General features: G+C 41.5%; 1 protein-coding gene across 3 annotated transcripts in view; it reads right to left on the bottom strand.

The window, feature by feature from the left end:
- The window catches only part of LOC128605325 (signal-induced proliferation-associated 1-like protein 2), a 204165-nt gene that overhangs the window by 23669 nt on the left and 159042 nt on the right, over positions 1 to 21454 (bottom strand). For all 3 annotated transcript variants that reach the window (XM_053620635.1, XM_053620634.1, XM_053620633.1), the window contains one exon: positions 9705 to 9924. In XM_053620635.1, coding sequence (XP_053476610.1) covers positions 9705 to 9924 — 220 coding nt within the window. The remainder of the gene's footprint in view (positions 1 to 9704; positions 9925 to 21454) is intronic.

The raw sequence follows: 21454 nt of genomic DNA on the forward strand, positions 1-21454 counted from the left end.
CGGACTACCACCACACCTATGACACATATGACTGTTCTATCGAGCTGCTTCCCTGAGCCAGTCCACCTCGAGGGCGGGTGTATCCACTATTACAGATGGAACAACGAGCTACGGAGGAATATATTCAAGAGGCACTCCAGGAAAGGTACATCGGACCCTCTACATCCCCTGCTTCAGCTGGTTTCTTCTTTGTAGAGAAAAAGGGAGGCAGTCTCAGGCCATGCATAGACTACCGAGGCCTCAATGGATGCTCCGTCAAGTATCGCTATCCTCTGCCTCTGGTTCCGGCAGCCCTAGAACAACTCAGATCAGCTACTATCTTCACAAAACTGGACCTTCGCAGTGCATACGACCTGGTCAGTATCTGAGGAGTTGAGTGGAAGACTGCCTTCAGTACCACCTCAGGGCAACTATGAATACTTGGTTATGCCATATGGGCTCTCTAGAGCCCCCTCAGTGTTCCAGTGTTTCATCAATGTTGTGCTAAGGGACCTGCTGGGCTGCAGTATAATCACAAACATTGACAACATTCTGATCTATTCAAGTTCCCTTAGGAGAACATGTCCGCCCTGTCTGTCAAGTATTACAAAAACTCCTTCAACACCAGCTCTACGTTAAAGCAGAGAAATGCAAATTCCACCAGCACACCATCTCGTTCTTGGGCTACATCATTAGCCCTCAGGGTGTCACCATGGACCAAGGGAAGGTACAGGCGGTGGTGGAATGGCCTACTCCATGAACAGTCAGGAATTTACAACGATTTCTGGGCTTCGCCAACTTCTACCGACGTTTTATCAGAGGTTTCAGCTAACCCTAGCTATTGCACAGTTCACTGGGTCTAGCTGACGTTCCTCATACCACGAGACAAAAAGTTGCCACTTGAGCACATACAATTTCCTCGTGGATGGTGCTCTAGCATTCAACATGGTCTCTACAACCTCAGTTGTGAGACCAGAATCTATGAGCTGGTGCCCCTCAGGGGCCAGACCCACAGTTTCCATAGTTCTGGCAAAGGGCGATAAATCAGCCCTCCGGCTGGAGAGAATAGATCCATGTGGATGGGAATCTTCCAAAGAGTGGCGTCTAGCAGGGATATTATCTCTGAGAATCATAATCAAGCTGGCCAATAAAGTGCTACTAGCAGCAAATGTAGACGGTCTTAGCGAACTCTCTCTAGAAATTGTGGGAGCAATGGGGGATTGATGGGGGAAAAGCATACAGATGTGACCTCGGCCACATGTGCACCATAGTGTCCAGACCTAATGGTGCTGGAGGAGTGAGGGCGACCCACAGAGGGCAGTGTGTTGTCTTCTTGGAGGCAAACACATTCACTTCCGCTTGCCTGAACCTCCGCCATATAGACTCCACCACTTGAGGATGGGACTTCCAAACCCCAGACCTCAGCCCCTGCCTCGACAGGATGTCTGCCCCCACATTCCAGCTGCCCGTACATTGCTGAATGTACATTGCACTCACTGAGAAGAGCTTTCCCTCTGCCCAGAGAAAAATTAATTAGCTCCTGAACAGGCGGTATATGAACGTAACCCTCCCTGGTGGTTGATATATGAGACCACCACTGTGTTGTCTGTCTGAACTAACACATTTTGACCTCTTAATTAAGGAAGAAAGAACTTCAGTGCCAGAAATACAGCCCGCATCTCTAGGCAATTTATATGCCACTCCAGATGAAGGCCACTCCAAAGACCGCGAGCTGGACAGCCATCTAAGACCGCACTCCAGCCCAGGCATCTGTTATTACCATCTTGCAATAATGAGACACCCCTAGAATGTGATCCGAGGCTAGAAACCGGGGACTCCTCCAAATTCTCAGAACAGGTAGGTATCGCTGCATGATACTGATTACTCTCAGAGGTTTTGTCCTCGGACGAAACCCCCGACTTTTCAGCCACCACTGAAACGGTCTCATGTGCAATAGGCCCAATGGTATGACATTGGCTGCTGCTGCCATAAGGTCCAACAGTCTGGAGGGGATGCCCAGACCCAGCTTTATCTTGCTCAATGTTGATAGGATTGACCCTATGCATGTTGGGGATAGAAACACCCCCATCATAGTAGAATCCCATATAACCCCTAGAAAAATTGTCCTCTGCACTCAGAGCCAAAGCAGCATCCACGCTCTTTGTGAACGTGTGAGGGGATAAAGCTAGCCCGAAGGGAAGAACCCGATATTGGTATGCATTGCCTCCAAATGCGAACCTCAGGAACTTCCTATGACTGGGTGATACTCCTATGTGGAAATATGTGTCTTTTAGATCTATCGTCATAAACCAGTCCTCAAACTGAATCTGTGAAATGATAAGTTTGAGCATCAGCATCTTGAACCTGTATGTCTGAAGAGTATGGTTCAGATGACAGAGATCTAAAATTGTCCGCATATTCCCATCTTTTTTGAGGACCAGGAAATAACGGCTGTAAAAAACTCCCTCCCTCAAGGAACGGGGTACATGTATCACTCCATTGTCACTTTTATGCTGACGATAGCCAAATTTACCTTCACTCAAAATCTGGTGAAAACCTTGATGTTTGTTTTCTTTCTTTCTGTAAAAATTTTCTGTGCCTGAATAGCGGTAAAACATCATCAGCAAATTCTCAAAGCTGGTCAACTGTCTTTATTTGGAGATGGCTCTGTTCTAGAGACTCAAAGCAAGATGAGGAACCTTGGAGTAATTTTTGATACGAGCCTTACATTTGATTATTTTGTTTAGAGCACTGTTAAAGCATCCCTTTTTCACCTCAGAAATATAGAAAGACTGCACGCTATGCTAAACTTCTCTGTAGCCAAAAAACTGATTAACTCATTTGTTGTCACTTGGCTAGATTACTGTAACACCATTTTAGCTGGAGTTTCTAAATCCACAATCAATAAACTGCAATATGTACAAAACTCTGCTGCCAGGATCCTGACTGGGACCAGGAAATGCGATCATATTACTCCTGTTCTGGAGTCCTTGCACTGGCTCCCGGTCAGGTTCTGTGTCGATTTTAAAATTATGATGCTGACATACAAAGCATTACATGGCTTGGCTCCTCATTACATATCTGCTTTATTAATTCCTTACACCCCAAATCACAGGCTACGCTCCTCCCAGTGTAATTTGTTAACTGTTCCACAAACCTGCTTAAAATCTATGGGTGACAGGGCTTTTTCTGTCTATGCTCCTTCCCTTTGGAAATCTCTTCCTCTTGAACTTAGGGAAGCTCAGACCTTTGCCATTTTTAAAGCTCAACTCAAGACATACGTTTTTTAAAATTACATTTGACTGCTGATGTCTAGTTTTAATTATTATTATTATTATTAATTTTTATAAAATTTTATTTTTGTCTAAGAGGGCTCTTACTTCCAGCGCTAACATCGGGCTCTGCTCTGTACTGACTACTGTTGTGAGCACACCTCTGAACCGGGGGGTCGAGCTCTGAACTGGACCCGGTAACCTTTTTCTATGGTAGACAGGACTCATGAAGACATATTTGGCAGTAGTTTCCATGCTGATAGATGGTCTTTTAGCAATGTTAACTTTTCCAAATTCTGTTGGAGGGAAAGCATCAGATTTTCATTGCCCTGTGACAGCTCGCTGACCAGAGAAGACTGAAAACTTGGGACAGCCTTGGCTAGGGGAGGCCCTACAGTAGCACTAGGGGGCTATCTGCCCTAACAACTTCACATCCCCTGATATGTCCCTCCATGTCCCATTAGGATCACTCCTTGGCCTTTATGATCATTCTCAGATCAGGCCTCTTCGCAGGTTAATTAGCACATCACCTGATCATGGCAGGCCTATAAATAGGCATGATGTTACACAAGCTTCAGATGCCGGTCACGCACAAGGGCACTTCCCACAGTGTGGAGCTCAGAGAATGAAGAGTTCTCTTTGAAAGAGAACTTTTTCATTGCGAAGTGCTTTTCACTTTACTTCTTCAAATGTGCACTGAGATGTCCACAGGATTACGAAGAAATGATGAAGAAATTAAAACAGACACTAAGTTAAATTAGTTGCATCACTTATGTCACTTTGCTTACAGCTGATTGGTTTTGCATTCTCTTACCCAAAACATAACCTGCCCTAGAGCAGGTCAGCTGTGGAGCGTAAGTTTCTATGACGTAAAAGCTGAGCCACTTTCATGGTACCTAAAACTCAGGGTTGGCAGAAGCTAAACTGAAATTTATCTGGCTAGCCACGTAAACCGGCTTCAGGGTACAGACCCCAGGAAATGAAAGCTGAAATTCTGATCAATCATCTCATATTCATCTTTTGATCTCAAACCCAAATGTCTTCAAAGTATACTGAAAGCAACAGAATAGGCCTTGCTGTTCCAATACTTTCAGAGGGGACTGTAGATCAAAATCTGTAACATCACCTGTGTTCTCCTACATTATATTTTTTCCAGAGAAGTACACATCATGAACCAAACATTCCTGAACAGAACACAGGCACCAATTTTGATTGTAAAGTAATCAGATGTAAAGGTTACATGCATGAGTGTTTGAGTCATGGTATGCTCCTTCAGTACAACAATCGTATAACAATTTTTCAGATTTAAGTAGGGGCAAGGTTAGATTCAAATAATTATTTCTCAGTCTAGGTCCTATTAAGCTAAAATTTGTTGTTCTGCATTGTTGAGCTAAACTGTGAGTGGATTTCTACTGACTAGATTGACTAGGTTATTCCAGAAACATTTTCATTTTCATTTTCATTTATTCATTTAGCAGACGCTTTTATCCAAAGCGACTTACAAATGAGAAAATACAAGCAAAGCGATATCGAGCAGAACACAATACATGTAGTGCTACCATACAAGATCCATTAATTTAGTTCCAGAAGAAGAAAAGTGTGCAGAGTAGAGGTGTACGTGCCAGAGTAATTTTTAAAAAATTTTTTTAGGTGGCTACAGGAACCCAGTAGAGGGACATGAAGAGGAGTTTGACATGGGTTCTCTTGGGCTGGTTGAAGACGAGGCATGCTGCTGCATTCTGAATCATTGCAAGGGGTTTGATGGAGCTGGCTCAGAGGCCCAAGAGTAGTGAGTTGCAGCAGTCCAGTTTTGAGATAACAAGAGCCTGGACTAGTAGTTGTGTAGCCTGTTCGGTGAGTTAGGGTCTGATTTTCTTGATGTTGTACAGGATGAACCTACAGGACCGTGCAGTTGTTGGGATGTGGTCTGTAAAGGTCAAGCTGTCATCAAGAATCACCCCAAGGTTCCTGGCCATCCTGGTTGGCTTGAGTGTTGTAGAGTCGAGCTGTACAGTGAGGTTGTGGTTGATTGAAGGCTGGGATGACGAGAAGCTCAGATTTTGCCAGGCTGACACGGCAAAAACATAGTGACCATCAGCCAATCACACACCCTTCACAGTTTTAGCATTAAGCTACTATCAAGCAATTGTTCATCTATGGTTGCTTTAGAGATACATACAAGTGAGAACTAGCTACCTGTGGTGTAGTATGCACTATATATACACTATATACTATACTATATAATGAATTTATGTGTGTGTGTGTATGTATATATATATACACACACATATAAATTCATTTTATTTATATATATATATATATATATATATATATATATATATATATATATATATATTCTGTCTTAAAAGAAATTGTGTAGACAAAACCGTAAGTCATAGAGATATGATAAAACCTGGTCAACAGGTAATACTCAGGCAAGTGATATGGACCTGATTGGCCCAATTGTGGAACAGTTGTTACACGACATAATTGTTACAAGCTTAAATCCACGTATGCAACTGTGACTTCATTACATGCATTTACTGCCAGAATGCAAATGTCAGGCCAGTAAGCTTTACAGTAAGAAGTTTGGTCTTACCCAGTGGTACAGCTAAGACATTATGTGCTCAAAATCTATGTATACGGGCACTGAATGGTTCTGCACCATCTCCAGAAAAAGGAGCGGGGAGGTCAATTCTAAATGGCAGATGGAGTTACTGCATCCGCAATGTCTCGCTGCGTTGCTGCCATGTCTATCTTGTTGTCCGCCATTTGATGCGAGAGAAAAAAAGTGCATAATCCGAACTTGCAAAAAAAGAAGCACAATACTCTACAGCTGTATAAATGTGCATGCAAGTTAAAGCGGTGAGATTCATGTTGTTCAATAACAGGAAAATAAACAAGTGTCCTGACAAAAAAATATACCCAACCACCACTGCCATCTTTGTAACACTTTGTGTTTTTCATGAATAGTGAGGCTCTTGGCTTTATCCTGTCCATCTCTCCACACCTCTCTGAAGAACAAATCAAATTTCTCTCCCCATAGAACTGAACTGAACCAAGAGTTGAAAAAGGACTCAGTTCTCATTAAGTTCATACTGTGCCTGTCCCTGAGGACTCAGATCCTTTGTTGGGCCAGTTAAGTAGTAATAAGGTCTCAGACCTCTTTGTGTTCATACTTACGCTATATGCTATATATTCTTCCCAATGGTTAAGGAAACCAGACGCACAAATTACAAAAATTTCATTAAGCCAACTTTATCATGAAAACAATGGCATAACAGTTCCATGAGCAGCTATAGCTAAAGCAAGTTTGCAATGAATGTACCATTATCATCTTCACTGATGTCAACACTTCCTCCCTCATGTCATCCATGGGGCTTGTAAAAATTTGTTTAACAAATTGTAGAGAGGCCACTTGTCATTGGCTAACTGTCCACTAGATTACAGTTTATTTCATGTGGTCATATATTTCAGGAATAATTTTTTTCACTTCAATCTGGCACTGCAAGCAGTCTGGCATGTGGGCTAAGCTCAAGCTCCACCCACATCGTCCAGCTCTACTGAGCAGCTTCTGCTTGCCAACATACGGTCTCGGGCTATTAGGACTGATGAAATACACCTCCGTATTACTGAAAATTTGCTTTTGAACTGCAATGTAATGGGTTTCACGGAAACGTGGATTAATAGCATCACTCCAACCAATGCAATTGATGTAGAGGGGCACTACATCTGCAGAGCGGACAGAACTGCTGTGGATTCTGGTAAATGCAAAGTGTGGATGTTTGCATCTACATAAACAGAACTTGTGGTGCACCAATGCTTTTATTATTAAGCTATACCGTTCTGCTTATATCAAGTACCTCTTTACCAAATGCAGAACTTTTTATCTGCCCCTTGAATTTACATGCACCGTAATCGCTGTAGTATATGTACTCCCAGATGCTAATGCTAAGTTAGCCATGAAAGAACTTTGATTTTAATTATAATAATTTGAGGGGGGCACTCTCCAAATTCTACCAAAACTTCTCTTGCCCTACAAGAGGAGATAACACTCTTGATCATGTTTAAATGAACAACAGGCCTACAAAGCTACTCCCCTCCCCCATGTTGGACAATCACATTACATATCCCATCATCAAATGAGTTGAAACCCACAGTGAGGACTATAAAAGTGTGGCTGAAAGGAGCAGACTTTTAATTGTAGCAACAGTTCACAGGACACAGACTGGAATGCATTTGCTTCTCAGGTTACACTGGATTTAAATAAAATAAAATAAATAAATGGCACACTTATATAGCGCTTTTATCCAAAGCGCTTTACACTGTGTCTCATTCACCCATTGACACACACACTCACACCAATGGTGGCAGAGCTGCCATGCAAGGCACTAACTTGCCATCGGGAGCAACTTGGGGTTCAGTGTCTTGCCCAAGGACACTTCGGCATGTGGAGTCACGCGGGCCGGGAATCGAACTGCCAACCCTACGATTAGTGGACAACCCGCTCTACTACCTGAGCCAAAGCCGCCCCATTTAACAAGTGTGTCGACACAGTAACCACCCATAAAATAATTAAAACATACCCAAACCAGAAGCCTTGGATGAATAAGGATGTCTGACTCCTGCTGGAGGCACGTGACGTTGCTTTCAGATCTAGCAATCAGGAAGCCTACAACTTATCTAGGGCCAATCTGAAGAGGGGGATTACAGCAGCCAAACACAACTATAAACTTTGGATAGAGGACAAATTCAACAACCACGACCCCTGACTCATGTGGGCAGGCATCCATGCCCTCACAGACTATAAACAACACTCCCTCAACCAGTGACATCACCCTTCAAGATGATCTTAACACCTTCCATGCTCACTTCGATTGTGGAAACAGAGCTGCCAAATAAAACTGAGCTCCCACTTGATGACATGCATCTCACATTCTCCATCAGTAATGTGTGCTCCACCCTGAGCAGGGTAAATGCAAATAAAGCTGCTGGCCCTGATGGCATCCCAGGCCGAGTGCTCAGGGCCTGTGCGGAACAGTTGGCTGAGGTCTTCACCAACATTTTCAACATGTCCTTGGCCCAGGCAGTTGTCCCCACCTGCTTCAAGACAGTCACCATTGTACCAGTAGCAAAACATGCTGCTGCAATGACCCTCAACGACTTCTTCCCTGTTGCTCTCACTCTCATCATTGCTAAGTGTTTCAGGAGGCTGGTCTGCTCTCACCTGAAAACATGCCTGCCCCTAACACTGGACCCATATAAAATTCCAAAAAACTTGGGATGCTGTGGAAAATGTAAATAAAAACAATTCAATAATTTTCAAATCTCATAAACCCATATGCTATTCACAATAGAACATAGAAAACATATCAAATGTTTAATCTGAGGAAATGTACCATTTTAAGTGAAAAAATAAGGTAATTTTAAATTTGATGGCTGCAACATGTCTCAAAAAAGTTGGGATGGGGCAACAAAAGGATATATTTTGCACTGTACTGTGATGTCGCTATGACATTCATAAAAGGTCTACATTTGAACTCTCCATGCAATAAATAAATAAGATGTCGTTCTCGATTTTTAGTACTGTTGATATATTTCCCTTGAACTTAATTTCTGGCCCCTGCCAAAACTTAATGCTTTCTAAATCTTTTTAAGACGTGGGTTTGAACTGCATCAGGTACAGCAGTTGATTTTACAGGCATTGATTTTAACCTGCGTCAGTGCTGTGAGATATGGGGCTCTGTGTTGTACAGTGGCGAGTGTAGAACATGGACGGTCGCTACGCGACTGTTATGCTGTAAATGAGCTTTATTATATTAAGGGCCATTTCAATATTATTTTTTGAACATTGGCAAAGGCCAGATGAAAAAGAAGGAGTGGGCCATGTTTGACCCGCGAGCCTTGAGTTTGACATGTGCACTACAGTGTCTCAGAATTTTAAGAGTAGCAAAAGGTGGCAAAATGGCACTGAGACCATGACACACTACTTTTCACCCGCATAAGGATGAACTGCAGTCTATACAGAGTATATTAACATGCTATGCATATTTAAATAAAGAATTACAGTTTAACCATATACAAAATCCAAATCTGGAATGGGATGTATCAAAAGCATATATGGATCTGATGGTCAGGTGTCCACAAACATTTGCCCATATAGTTTAAATCAGAGATTACTCAGGTGAAGATCACATTATAGAAGCCATTCATACATATTATATATATATATATATATATATATATATATATATATATATATATATATATATAAACTATTTCTGCTATCTTTCACCAATAAGCAGTAGGTATGCATATTTTATTACATATTTATTGTTACTGCAATGTATGTGACTTACCACAAAAGAAAGATAAAATAATGGCTAAAAGGCTGGAAATAATAGTAAAAAAAAGAGATAAAGCATTGACTTCGGAAGCAATTAATGTACTCACTCCGGAGGTTGGATACAGGCTGGCTGCAGCCAATGCGAGAGGGGAGAGTGCTGTGGTAAGCTGGAGTGCTGCTGAACAGTATATCATTTGGTAGAACCTGATCAAGCACTGAGCTGCGGGAGCTGGCATAGGATGAGCCTTTGCGATTACTGCACATACTCTCTTCTGACAGAGCGCGGTACAGTACACGGCAGGGAAGTGGACTTTCTGAGACCAAAGCCTGATTAAAGACAGACAGATATAACATACATTAGAGGTTACACTGATTCCACAGAAAGAGGGCATGGTGAGGCCATGTTAATTCTGCCCCTTTGCTGTAGCCTATATGGGTAGCTGACCAGTAAGACATAACACAAGCAGTACATTCATGAACCAAACAGTGAGTGATGGTGAGGAATGTTGAAAAGTGATATGTAGGCAGTGCTCCATAAGGAAATTTTATGTCATCCAAAATTCAAAATGTAGAAAGGGCTATAAATGGGCTTATATTTATAACAATCATAATTTGATTTGACTGGGAAGACAAAAGAAATAGGAGTAGATTTTGCCCTGGTTATATTTTTGACTCAAACCAAATACATTTCCCTCCTATTGGAACAGCAAGGCCAATTTGGTTGTTTTTGCTGTAGACTGAATACATTTGAATTTGCGATCAAAAGATAAATTTGAGAAGAGAGTTTAGAATTTCATCTATTTTTTCCTGGTACTTATATGTGTTAAATGACATAGAACATATAGTGCTATGAAAAATATTTTTTTTCTGTTCTCTCATACCAAATAGTTTTAGATCTTCAAACAAAATACAACATAGAACAAAGGTAACCTGAGTAAACACACAATACAGTTTTTTTTTTTTTTTTTATTAAAGCAAAAAAAAAGTTATCCAACATTTATCACCAAAGTGAAAAAGCAATAACTGCAACCAAATGCTTCCGATAACGAGATCAGTCCTTCACTTACTTCTATGACTAGGACTTATTCCTATGTTTTGGATCATTGTCTAGCTACATAATCCAGTTGCTTTTGAGTTTCAATTCATGGACTGAAGACCGGATATCTCCTTTAGGATTTTCTGGTAGAGAGAAGAATTCAAGTTTCCCTCAATTATTGCAAGCTGCCCAGGCACTTAAGCAGCAAAACATCCCCACACTCAGAGGTGCATAGTAACCCACTACATTTGCTTCGTTACATTTACTTCAGTTAAGTTCTGAAAAAAAATTTACTTTTAATAGTAGGTTTAACTGACCATACTTATACTGTAGATAAAGATCATTTTTAATCACAGAAATTTACTTTTACTTCACTACATTCAGTGGCGTTCCTCCATTACTGTTAAATGTTAATGAATATATGTAGTTTTAATAATTAGTTTATATCACATGAGGTCGCGAGGCTCATGATACGCTGCAGTGGTCTGAATGCAGATGCAACAACCGTTTACTTTTTCAGCAACTCAGTCCTGGAAAAGGGGAAGAAGCGAGCGTGTTGGCAGAGGACACAGGACACACACACACACACACACACACATGCATGCAAGCATGCACACGCGCACACACAAATATACCAACATACTCACTCTTCTGTTCTGTTCCATAGTCTGTTGTTTTGTTTACTGTTGTCTTGTTTAAATGCAGAAGCTCACAAGTTTGTGTAAATAGCATGTGAAAACAAAGACAATAAAGAAAATAAAGACAATCTGAACTGAAAATGCTTGTCTTTTGGTGTGTGTGTGTGTGTGTGTGTGTGTGTGAGAGAGAGATTTTGTGTTGAAAATGACAAGTTCTGTGTTATTGTACCCATCACAGGACTGAGATATGATACTTCATCTTGAACCCAGGTTTTATATCATATAAACAGAACATAGACTTTCAAGAAGAGGTGTGACGTACAGTACTCCAAGTAATATGAAATTCAGGATTTTCCCTTAAATTTAATCAGATCCCAAGTGACTAGTAACTTGCTACTTGAGTAGTCTTCTTATTGGATACTTTATTACTCTTACTCAAGTAATTATTAACCTTATTCCTTTTACTGTTACTTGAGAAATTATTTTTATAAGTAGTTTTACTTGTAGTTGAGTAAAATTTTTGGCTACTCTACCCACCTCTGCCCACACCATCTCACTGGCACCACCATGGTTGACTGTAGGTATGATGTTTGTTTTGTGGAATTCTGTGTTTTGTTTATGCTGACGGGACCCCTGTCTTCCAAACAGTTCCACTTTCGACTCATCAGTCCACAGAACATTCTCCCAAAAGTTTTGAGGATCATCAAGATGTGTTTTGGCAAAATGATGAATTTTGCCAAAACACATTCAAATTTTCAGATGAATCCTAATGTTCTCCTGGATTAGCAGTGGTTTTCACCTTGCCACGCTTCCTTGGATGTCATTTTTGCCCAGTGTCTTTCTGATAGTGGAGTCATGAACAGTGATGTTTATTGATGCAAGAGAGGCTTGTAATTCCTTTGATGTTGTCCTCGGGTCTTTTGTGACTTGCTGGATGAGTAGTTGTTGTGCTCCTGGAGGAATTTTGGAAGGTTGGCCACTTCTGGGAAGGCTTACTACTGTGCCAAGTTTTTCCATTTGGAGATAATGGCTCTGACTATGGTTCTTTGTAGTCCCAGAGCCTTTGAAATAGCTTTGTAACCCTTCCCAGATTGATGTATTTCAATCACCTTCTTCCTCATCATTTCTGGAATTTCTTTCAATTTTGGCACAGTGTGTTACTGGATAAGACATTTTAACCAACTTGCTGTTGAATAAGTTCTATTTAAGTGTTGATTTAATTGAACAGGGTTTGCAGTAATCAGGCCTGGTTGCATCTAGTCCAGCTGAACCCCATTGTGAATGCAGTTTTATATATTTGGGGAAATACATTTTGCCTAGTTGGTATTGGATAACTTTTTTGCGTCAATAAATAACATTATCATTTAAAAACTGCATTTTGTGTTTACTCTGGTTGCCTTTGTTTTACTTAGATTTTGTTTTAATTTCTGAAACAATTTAGTATGGGATATATACAAAGACAGAAGAAATCAGAAAAAATACCTTTTCACAGCACTGTAGCACATTTTGCATCACACCACCCAAATTTTAGGCAAGCAAAAATATTGGAACCTATGACTGAAAGGTGTTCCTTGTTAACCAGGTGTGTCTGGATAGATTGATTGTTTAAGCCAGAGTTTCTCAAAGTTCTGTAACTAAAGTCCCGCCAAGCCTCCACTATCATGTGGCACACCCACCCCCTCCCCATATTGGAGGAGACCAGGTATAATGATTATCTATTCTATATAAAATCTAGCTATATATAACCTAATTTATAATCTGTTTTGATAGATAGATAGATAGATAGATAGATAGATATTCATATCACAGCAAACCAGTGACTACATTTCCCATCCTGCACTGTGGCCTACAAACATGGCCAGCATGGACCGCAATTCCCAGAACACTCATTCATTCTAATCACGCACACCTGCATCCAATATAACACACTCACACCACAGTATATAAAGACTGTTTTCTAACAATGTCTTTGCAAAGTATAAGTGTTACCACTGTACCAAGCGATTATACCCTGTTCCTCGTTTTGGTTCATGGTTCTTGATCTTATTCTCATTTCTTGTTCTCGATGCTAGCTTTGCTCTGTTTATGCCTGTTTGCCAATCGCCTGACCCTTTGCCTGTATTCTGACCTTGCTATTGTCTCTGTGTTTTGGATTTGCCTGCCTGTCTCTCTCTCAGTACACTCTTATCTGCATTTGCATCCGCCCTAACCTTCATTACGAGGAATATGTGACAGAAAACTTTGCCACAGAAACATAGAAGCAGCAGGAGAACAAAGAGAGTGTCACGCCAGAGTACATGGATTGTGTGACTACCTGAGGCAGCTACAATGTCTAAACTGTGATAAGCTGGGGAGATCCGGAACATCTTATTGCTCTCAGGAATGTTTCAAGGGCAGATGGCTTACCCACCAATGGCGCCGCAAGAAAGCAAAAGCAGAGCTCAAACCTGAGACCCACGAGGTGGTCTCACCTGCCGAGCTCCAGCCAGAGGTCAACGTGGTGCCTCATCTCCAGAGCCCCAGTCGGAGGTCAACGTGGCGACCTCCTCCCTAGAGCTCCAACATAAAGTCAAGCTCCTGCTAGAGGTCAACGAGGTGACCTCCCAAGGCACGTTCCGCTCTGAGGTCGACAAGGTGACATGACACGCCACGTTCACGTCCAAGGTGGACAAGACGATCTCCCGAGCCAAGTTCATGCACGAGGTCAAAGAGGCGACCACTCAAGCCAAGTTTCTGTCCGAGGTTGAAGAGACGACCTCTCAAGCCAAGTTCCTGTCTGAGGTTGAAGAGACGGCCTCCCAAGACACGTTCTGGTCTGAGGTCAACGAGGCAACCTCTCATGCCAAGTTTCTGTCCAAGGTCGAAGAGACAACCTCTCAAGCCATGTTCCATTCCAAGGTCGAAGAGATGGCCTCTCAAGACAAGTTCATGTCTGAGGTCGATGAGACGACCTCTCAAGCCAAGGTCCTGTCCACGGTCGAAGAGACGACCTCTCAAGCCAAGTTCCTGTCCCAGGTCGAAGAGACGGCCAACCCAAGCTTTGCTCACGCCAAGTTCCTCTCACAGGTCGAAGAGACAGCCAACCCAAGCTCTGCTCACACCAAGTTCCTGTCACAGGTCGAAGAGCCGGCCAACCCAACCTCTGCTCACGCCAAGTTCCTGTCCCAGGTCGAAGAGCCAGCCAACCCAAGCTCTGCTCAAGCCAAGTTCCTGTCCCAGGTCGTAGAGATGACCAAATCAAGCTCTGCTCATGGCAAGTTCCTGTTCCAGGTCGAAGAGATGGCCAACTCAAGCTCTGCTCACGCCAAGTTCCTGTCCCAGGTCGAAGAGACGGCCAACCCAAGCTCTGCTCATGCCAAGTTCCTGTCCCAGGTCGAAGTCACAACCAACCAAGTTATGCTCACACCAGAGTCTGTTGATATGACCAACCAAGTTAGGCTCACACCAGAGACTGTTGACACGACCAACCAAGTCCTCATGCCTGAAACCAACGTCATGACTAACCAGGTTCTGCTCACGCCTGAAACTGATGTCACAACCAACCAAGATCTCATCATGCCTGAAACCGATGTCATGACCAACCAGGTTCTGCTCATGCCTGAAGCTGATGTCACGACCAACCAGGTTCTGCTCACACCTGAAACCGACGTCACGACCAACTAAGATCTCCTCATGCCTGAAGCCACCTCACGACCAACCAAGACCTCCTCAGGCCTGAAACCGACGTCACGACCAACCAGGTTCTGCTCACGCCTGAAGCCGACATCACGACCAACCAGGTTCTGCTCAAGCCTGAAGCCGACATCATGACCAACCAGGTTCTGCTCACGGCTGAAGCTGACGTCACGACCAACCAGGTTCTGATCACGCCCGAGTCTGCTGACACAGACCCCAAGTTCTGATCAAGCCCGAGTCTGCTGACACGGACAACCAGGTTCTGCTCACGCCTGAAACTGACGTCAGCACCAACCAAGTTCTGCTCACACCCATGTCTGTTGACACAGCCAACCAAGTTCAGCCTGCAGAGTCAAAGGAGGATGACGCTCTGCTTTCCTGCTCTGCTGAGGACATTGCTCTGCCTTCCTGCTCAGCTGAGGATACCGCTCAGTCTCCCGGTTCACTTGAAGACATTTTGCCCAGAGGGCCAGGACTACCAGGGAAGGGAGTGTATTTTGGTGCTTCGGAGGGTGGGGGGATGTTCTGTCAAATAACAGCAAACCATTGACAACATTTCACATCCTGCACTATGGCCTACAAACATGGCCGCTATGGACTGCAAGTCCCAGAGCACTAATTCATTCTAATCATGCGATTATACCCTGCTCCACGTTTTGTTTCATGGTTCTTGATCTTATTCTCATTTCTCATTCTCAATTCTAGCCTTGCCCTGTTTATGCCTGTTTGCCAATTGCCTGACCCTTTGTCTATTTCTTGACCTCGCTATTGTCGCGTATTTTGGATTTGTCTGCCTGTCTCTCTCTCATTAAACTCTTATCTGCATTTGCATCCGTCCTAACCTTCATTATGAGGAATATGTGACATAGATAGATAGACAGATAGATAGATAGATAGATTTGTGTGTGTGTGTGTGTGTGTGTGTGTGTGTGTGTGTGTGTGTGTGTTTGTACTTTAAAAAAAAAATTATTTTAATAACTTTTATGATTTTTTAAAATAACTTTTATGACATTTATAAAACTATCTAATGGACAGGTATGGAACATGAATTATCAAAAATGTTCCTGAACACTATAACTACTTTGAACAAGAGAACTAGGGTATTTTGCATGTAAAACATGTTGCATTCAATTCGTCTTGCATTCTAAAAACGTTAGCATATGGATTATGCAAATTGGGATGAAGGGCGCATCTCGTTAGCCATGGCATTGTTAAGTCAATCAGTGTGACACCTGCGTTTGCTTCTTTTTACATTTACGTCTATGTCAGTTGCTGTGAGATCAACGGGATGTGCTGCTCTGGCTCTCAGCCACTCACTGAACAGAGCAGACGCAGAGAGATGTGATCATGCAGTGGGAAAGCAAGAACTTGCACTCTCAGGACAGTACTGGCAACATTTGGAAAGTTGCTAAGGCTTGTCCAAAAAGTCGTTAGATTTGCCATTAGGCACTTTTTTTTTTTTTGCAAAAATAAAATCGCTAATGGGGTCTGAAGAGTTGCTAAGTTGGCAACACTGGTCTGCACTGACAGATAGATAAAAGGAATTCTAAGCTCCGCCTCTCCCCAGCAAAAAGAAAATGCAGAGGGAGAGGGAATGCACGGTTTTTCATTTCTGCATGTTCTATTTGAAAAGCAATAAAATACACAGAGTACCCAAATGATGTCTGTGTTTTTTTTTTTCTTGAAAACAATTTGCGCCTCCCTCCTGATCTCTCCATGCCCCCCTCCCCCAGGGGGGTGCACCCCCAGTGTTGAGAACCACTGTTTTAAACAATAAATAGTTCTGAACATCTAGTCTTGTTGGAAAGTTTTAGCCTGGCCAAGTCAATCACCGGACAACCCAATTGAGCATGCATTTTACCTCCTAAAGAGGAGACTGAAGAGTGAAACCCCCTGAAATAAGCAACAACTGAAACAGGCTGTGGAAAAGCATAACTAAAGAAGAAACAAACAATTTGGTGATGACAGTGAGTCGCAGGCTTAATGCAGTTGTTGCAAGTAAGGAATATGCAAACAAATATTAAGTGATATTTATTTTATTTTACTTCAAGATATATCCATTCCTGTACTTTTGCTCGCCTAAAAATTTGGTGGTCTGATACAAAAGGTTCTATGTTTTATGTTGTTTAACACATCTAAATATAAATACCAGGAAATAAGCTCAAATGCTAAACTCTCATCATATTTCCATCTTTTGCCAAAATGTATTTGGTCTACAGCACAAACAAATGAATTGGTCTTGCCATTACAATAGTTGTGGAGGGGACTGTAAGCCACTGTGTTATGGTATGTATTAGGGCATGACTGACAGACCACAGGTCTCAAAGAATTGATGGTAAGCATAATTAAAAAGACAATAGCATCTGAGGGGTGAAACAGAAAATTGTAAAAATACAGAAAATTACTGAAGTGAACTGCATAATAGCTACGACATTCAGCGCAAGGGGATATCCATGACACTTACATGCTGATGGCTCAATCAAAATTACATACATACATTATATATATATATATATATAAAAGAAATACATACATCCCAGCAAACAATTCAACATCGAATAGTCGGCGAAAAGTCACAAAGATTATCGTTGATATGACGTATAATCAAGTCGCAAAACGGGGACACTTTTATACGCATTTTATCATCGAAACCAAGCCTCTAAATGTAACGGCTCTAAGCGGATATTATATGTCGAAATGAAGCGTGATTTTGACGAAACCATCGTAAATGGTAAATGGCACACTTATATAGCGCTTTTATGCAAGGCGCTTTACACTGTGTCTCATTCACCCATTCACACACACATGGTAGCAGAGCTGCCATGCAAGGCGCTAACTTGCCATCGGGAGCAACTTGGGGTTCAGTGTCCTCCCCAAGGACACTTCGGCATGCGGAGTCATGCGGGCCGGAAATCGAACTGCCAACCCTACGATTAGTGGACAACCCGCTCTACCAACTGAGCCACAACTACCCCTGACTTAATGTTAAACCAGCATTTAAACATATTAAGCATATGATTATGTTGTGATAATATATGGAATATTTTAATCAAAGTATAATCCAATCAAAGTATAATCTTATCATCGATGTATAAGATATAAGAGAGTATACTCTCTTATATCTCTTGTATCGTGTACTGTCCCCTATTATCGCTCACATCCAAGAGCGATATCGGCCACTATCAGATCAACTTTCGTATTTATTAAACATGATTTCGACCACGTATTAGCAACGAAGAGATTGCAACTTCAGAATCTTTTATTCAGGTATATAAAATAAACAACATTTTTACACGTCATGGAAATGCCTAGAGTATAATCTATTTAACAATCCATTCATATATAACACAAACATACCAGTTCAAGATATAGCCTATATGTACAATGAAATCCAACGTGGTTTAGGGACGATATCTGCGCATGCGCATGCGCATGCTTCGTATGTGCTGTTTCATATGCAAGACATTTCGTATTCCTGTAAACTGGAGAATACGCTATCAAAAAATGAAATAAAAATAAATCTTAATGAACAATGAACAATCACATCTAGATATATTTCTTTGAAATTACATAGCACTAACTTCATTAATCAGTTTTTTTCACATAAATTCAAAGTAATATAGCGTTTCAAGAATGTTACCATTGTTGAAGCTTCTTTTCTACGTGTATTCGACGTTGATGATTTTTTTTGTCGTGATCAAGCCTCTTTTCGACAAACTGTAGCTTTCATTTCAACGGCGGGGGTTCGCTTGACTTCGTCGAAAGCACGTTTCTGTTTGCTGGGATTGCATTTATATACTGATATATACACTTAATTGGGAATAAAGAGTTTGTAACCAATCGATAAAAGTCTATAATCTATAGAAGAGTAATTAATACATTTTTATTATTTTCACATTCAGAATATTTACATTCATTCTGGGTCACAATGCACATGAAATAACATGGTGAGTATGGGAACAAAGTTAATGTTACACACGGAAAGATTTTAAGATAACTGGAAGGTTGGATGAGGGTTAGAATGGATATTTAACTAATATTTTGAACCAGAATTAGGAAGGACAAAAATGTTCCTCACTTGAGAATATATATTTTTTCTGATATTATTTAAAAAAAAATTGTGATAGTTAAGAAAAAGCCGATTGAACAATTGCTGAAATTATGTAAGCTGACAGGATGTTGACACTGGACAATGGAAGTAAGTTGATTCTGGACTGGCAAAGTAAACTGACCAGGAATGTGGGTCAGAGAGACCATGTGTAATAAATCTGGATACTTACAATGTGTACAATCAAAATATTCCTTAGTGCATGTTTAATATGAATTCAAGCCATATTACATGGCGAAGTAATATCATTTACAGTATCATACAGGATCAAGAACTAACATTTACAGACTATTTCATATTCACTGGTTTTGTATTCTGCTGTGTGTGGCATCCTCACACATACCAACGGCATGTGTGGTATTATAAATCAATAGCCCCACAGTAAGCAACCAAATTGAACTATAAACTCATTCCTTCTCAACAACGAAGGCTATAACCTTAATGTTATCTCCCTCTTCATCCTTGAAAGACAAAAAAAAAAACACTTCAGATATGATTGGATCAGTTCATTTGAATATTTTCACTTGGACTTATGTTACTTCTGTCTGTTTAGCTCTTTTACTGGCACAGTCTTGCCAGTGTACATTTTCAGAGTCAGCTTAGCAGTCTTTTGCATCAAATGTTGTAGCTTTTCTTTATGAACTGCTCTGGATATCAGTGACACTGCTGCACCTGTGTCCACTTGCACTTGTACAGGCTTTTGATCCAGCAGTGGTGTCATCCAGTAGTCATCTGCATTTCCTGAGACTGACATCACGTGTAAATATTCATTTACATTCATTGGATTCATCACTGTTTGTCTAGTATGTGTTCCAGTTGATTCACCCCTTTCTTTTTCATGTCCCAGTCCATATCTATGTACCAGCATTTCTGTACTTGTTGACCAATTTGAGTACAGCAATAACATGGTTTATATAGTTCAGGTTTTTGCTTTTCTGTGTGCACTTTGTGTACTTGTGTAGATGCACTTAGCTGTTGTGCCTCTTTTGCTGCCATTTACATAGATGTACTCACTTCTATTGCCCATAGGTTAATCTCAGTCAAAAGATGCTTCTGGATGGCCTCACTGCATAGGCTGCACACTAACTTTGCCCAAACTCACTGTTCAGTTAACAGTCTGAAAACTGTGACAAACGATGTGATGAACTCCTGATTTTATTTGTGAAATCTGAATTCAGCAACTTTGGAGAATAACACGTTTTGAGCATAGTCACAATAGTGTCATAAGAGAAGTCACCCAGCTTAGCCAGATGAAGGCATAGGGCTTCACGGTAGATTGTAAGTTTTGCGTCTGATTACACTGAGGAAAGTGGGCACTACCACATCAGCTTTTATTTTGTTGCCAAGTACAAAGAATTCAAAACATTATTTGTAATGCACTCCACTGATCAACAGACTTGCATGCTTCAATAAGTTTGCCATTTTATCTTACTTTACTACCGTTTCAGTCATACTTTCTAATGTAAAATTTGTGTCCTTGCATGGATTTAGTGTTCCCTTTCATACCTTTTTTTGTGCTGCAAGTAGTGTCTCACTTTTTTTTGTGCTGCAATAGTGTCTGTTTAATCCCCCTCACTGGGAAAACACTAGCCTTGGCCACAGCCATTTGGGAGTGGCAGGGTCCCCTACCAAGCTTTCACAGAGGAGATGAGAAGGGTCTTTGACCATCCAGTCAGTGACTGGGAGGCTGCCAAACAACTCCTCCAGCTCTGTGAAGGCAGTTGTAGTGTGGCTGAGTATGACATTGCTTCCTGTACACTGGCTACTGAGAACCTGTGGAACCAGGAGACACTCATCGAGGATGAACTGGCCTTAAGAGACTTGAATGCATTGCTTCACCTCTCAATTTGGCTGGACAACTGACTCTGTGAGAGGAAGGGAACCTCTGTATGGCTCCCAAGTGGTTCCAACACGCTCAGTGTACTATCAACTAAATGTTTATTTTCAAACTTACAGGCTTCAGTGTTTGATGATTTTATCCTCAAAAATAAACATTAATCCAATACATAGTAAGGAAATAAAAACATCTTACACAAAGCTAGAGGGAGCAGTTGATGGATATGAGTACCACTGGAAGATTCTGCTGGAAAGAAAGACATGGTCTGCTGGGAGTGCACATGAGGCCATACCAGGCAACTGATCTCACATGCAACAGACTGCAAACCAGATGACGATTAATGACCAGTGCCTCCACTCAGCTGGAGACACCTGGTGGAAATTAATCTTCAGGCATTGCATCCTGGTCAGCCTCTGCGTTCACATATCTCGGGGGAAAGTTTTGTAGTAGATTCATAAATTGTGGCAGAAAATTAATTCTGGATTGGTCAGACAAAAATGACCAGGAATATTGCTCAGAGAGACCATTTGGAATAAATCAGACTATTTACATTGTGTATAATC

This window comes from Ictalurus furcatus, chromosome 3, assembly GCF_023375685.1.
Source record: "Ictalurus furcatus strain D&B chromosome 3, Billie_1.0, whole genome shotgun sequence".
In the NCBI taxonomy this organism is placed as follows: Eukaryota; Metazoa; Chordata; class Actinopteri; order Siluriformes; family Ictaluridae; genus Ictalurus; species Ictalurus furcatus.